The sequence below is a fragment of the Gavialis gangeticus genome, unplaced genomic scaffold (assembly GCF_001723915.1).
Source record: "Gavialis gangeticus isolate Ggan-Ray unplaced genomic scaffold, GavGan_comp1, whole genome shotgun sequence".
NCBI classification, from domain to species: domain Eukaryota; kingdom Metazoa; phylum Chordata; order Crocodylia; family Gavialidae; genus Gavialis; species Gavialis gangeticus.
In genome coordinates, this window is record NW_017728996.1 from 54,212,720 (window position 1) to 54,215,653 (window position 2,934).

At 52.8% G+C, this 2,934-nt stretch overlaps 1 protein-coding gene across 2 annotated transcripts in view; it reads right to left on the minus strand.

Annotated features, from left to right (window-relative positions):
- ZNF592 (zinc finger protein 592) overlaps positions 1–2,934 on the minus strand; it is an 88,026-nt gene that overhangs the window by 19,977 nt on the left and 65,115 nt on the right. The window contains exon 7 of one of the 2 annotated variants that reach the window (XM_019504562.1): positions 898–1,010. In XM_019504562.1, coding sequence (XP_019360107.1) covers positions 898–1,010 — 113 coding nt within the window. Of the gene's footprint in view, positions 1–870; positions 1,011–2,934 lie in introns of those variants that run through there. The other variant, XM_019504561.1, reaches the window with a different exon arrangement.

The following is a 2,934-nucleotide window of genomic DNA, read 5'->3' on the forward strand; positions in this document are numbered from 1 at the left end:
AAAGGGGCAGGCGCTGCACAGCCTGGGTGGGGTAAAACACGGGATGGAGCTGTGAGCGGCCTGTCTGGGGGGACACAGCGGGGGGGAGGGCATGGGGGCTGGGAGGGCATGGGGCCCATGTGCTCCTGGATCTGTGTACAAGGTGAGGGTGGGCTAGGGCCAGGACAGTCCTGGTTCTTCCCAGTGGGGGTGTTGGGCCAGGCTGCACTGGGGGCGGGTGGTGGCAGCAGAGCTAGGAGTTGCAGGGGGGCTATGGTGAATTTTGGGATGACTGCAGCCCCCACCCCCGCCCACACCGGGCACAGTCCCCAGCCCAACACCCCCACCAGGAAGAGCCTGGCGCTGCCCCAGTCCCAGTCCACAGTGGCAACCTGCTCTTGCCTCACACACAGATCTGGGGGCATGTACCCTCAGCGCCCTCCCAGGGTGCGTGCAAGGCAGGAGCTGCCCCCACTGGCACCCCTCCAGATAAGCTGCTCGCAGCTCCATCCTGCACCCACCCCTCCCAGGCTGAGCAGCACCTGCCCCAGCCCCATTCCCTCCCTCACCACGGGGGCCTTGATCTGCCACCCCCATGCCCCTTCCCCCCCCCACCCCTTCCCCCACACCAGACTTACCAGCCTGACACTGGTCTCCAGCCTGCCAGGCTGCATATTGGAATTGGATTGCTATCAGCCGATATGGCTCCTTAAAAACCATCCGTCAGCATTTACCCAAAAAATCCCTATCAGTGCACCCCTACTTATCTTAGACAACAAGTCACTTGCATCTAGTACACTCCTCCTCTTAACTGTCTCCCAAAGCAATTTTATATCCTGGAGTAAACAGGATCCATTATAAGGAGCTTTTAAACTTGATAGAGAAGATAATCTCCAGAAAGCAGCAATGGGTACTCACCAGCACGTGTAAACTTTCTTTGCTGTATCATGATTATTGCGAATGTGCTTGCGCAGACTGTTGGAGGCATTGAATGAACTCTCGCACTGCCGACAGGGATATCTCTTCATAGACTAGCAGAGGAACAGAAACATCTTTTAACAACAGAAGCTAGCTAACTCCTCTAGCTTATAGCCAAAGAAAAACTCCCTTCTCTGAACTACCTATGCATAGCTCAAAAGGACAGCACTAAGGTTTTTGGGTCCCTAAATTAAGCCAGCCTAAAAGTGGGCTGTCCTCACTGGTCTTATTATCCATTTAAAAATCAGTAGTAGTTCAAGAAAAATCTTGGTTTTTATAAAAAAGGAACTGTGTTAGTAACTTATCCTGCTATTGCTAACTCATCCCTGTTTTCTTTTCTTCTTGGTGACTGGGAAAAACTTCTCCTTGCTGCTAAGGACAGAAGGAGATTTAATTACATATTCCTCCTTGAAAAGAGAAGACAGCCCTCCATACTGAGAAAGGAAGATCTGATGCCACTAGGGCTAAGGACAGAAATTACACATAAACCAGTATAAGTGATTGGAAACCAGTTCAAATCTGTAACATAACAGAAGTTCAGTGCACGTAAACCACTTTCAAAATGGCCAAAACCGGTTTAAGAGAACACTGGATAGATGTAGGATCAGACTTAACTGATTTAGGTTAAATCAGGTTATTGAACTTCTGTCCCAAATCCCCTCCAGATTAAAGTTAACTCACTGCCCCCAGCATCCCAGAATACTTTAGCACGTTCCTGACAAACCTCATTGCACAGGCTGGGTGGGCTAGCCTTGGTCCAAGCTGTCTGCTCCAGCCAAGCAGGAAGACATGCTCTAGCACCCTCTGGCTTCTGGCCTGAGCCACTGAAGACACGTGGCTGCATATCTGGAATCAAAAGTGAACGTGTGTTCACTTGCTTCTCAGTTCAATCTCCGCATCTTAGACTAACCTGCAAAGATTGAATTGATGCAGCCTCGGGCTTTTTGACTGTCTGTACTTAGCGTAGAAGACCTTCAGAGCTAAGCAATGATTCCCTACAAGCTCATACAGCTCTCTTGAAGGCAACAGAGATTTTTGTGGCACTGTTGAGAGGAGAATGCCACTTGTTCCTATCTCCTCCTTTCTCACAGCAGTGGATGAGCCCCTCACCTTCACCTAAGAAAAGGTAGGGACCAGGAAAATGAAGTCCAGTTGCCCTCACCCAACAGCAGTACAATGAGAGGTAGGATGGCCAGAACGGTGTCAGCATCACACCATAGTTCATTCCAGCCTATGCCCAGTGGGCATGCCTACATGTGTTATTAATTTGAAGTAGACTTACTGCACAGTAAAAACTCTGCACAGTAAGCCTACCCAGGAGTACAACTACACACACTCCCTCTTGGGAGCAGATCTGCTCTCAATGGGAGCAGCCTGGTACAGGGCTGTTCCTGCCCTGCTCTGCCTCTCTCCAGCAGCCAGGGGGAGCTCCAGGCTCCCCCTGGGTGCTAGCACAGGGGACGGAAGAGAGCATGGGGCTGGTCCCCATGTGCACAAAGCCAAGAGAGCTCTGCCAGCTGCTCTGTTGGGGAGTGTCCTGATGTGCACGGGGCCAGGAGACAGCTGCTTCTGCAGAGCTCTCCCACCCCTTACCCATGGGAACAAGCCTTGTGCCCTGTGAGGCTTCTCTGTGCAGCCTGGAGCTGCCCAAGGGGTTCCCGGCCCAGCCTAGAGCAGGTCCCAGACAGTTCCCAGAAGCAGGACAGTTCCCAGCCAACTCCAGGCTGGGCGGGGAACTTCTCAGGCAGCCCAGAGCTGGCTGGGACCTGCCCCAGAACAGAATAGTTCCTGGCCAGACCTGGTTTATGCAGGAAACTCCTCGTGCAGCCTGAAGCTGGCTGGGACCTGCCCCAGCCAGCTCCAGGCTGGGTGAGGAAGCAGGGAGCTCTCAAGTCACAGCACTGCTCTGCACCCAACTCCTGTGGATAGCTGGGAGCTAAGCAATGCCAGCATGGGTAGGGGAGGTGGGGGAGGGAA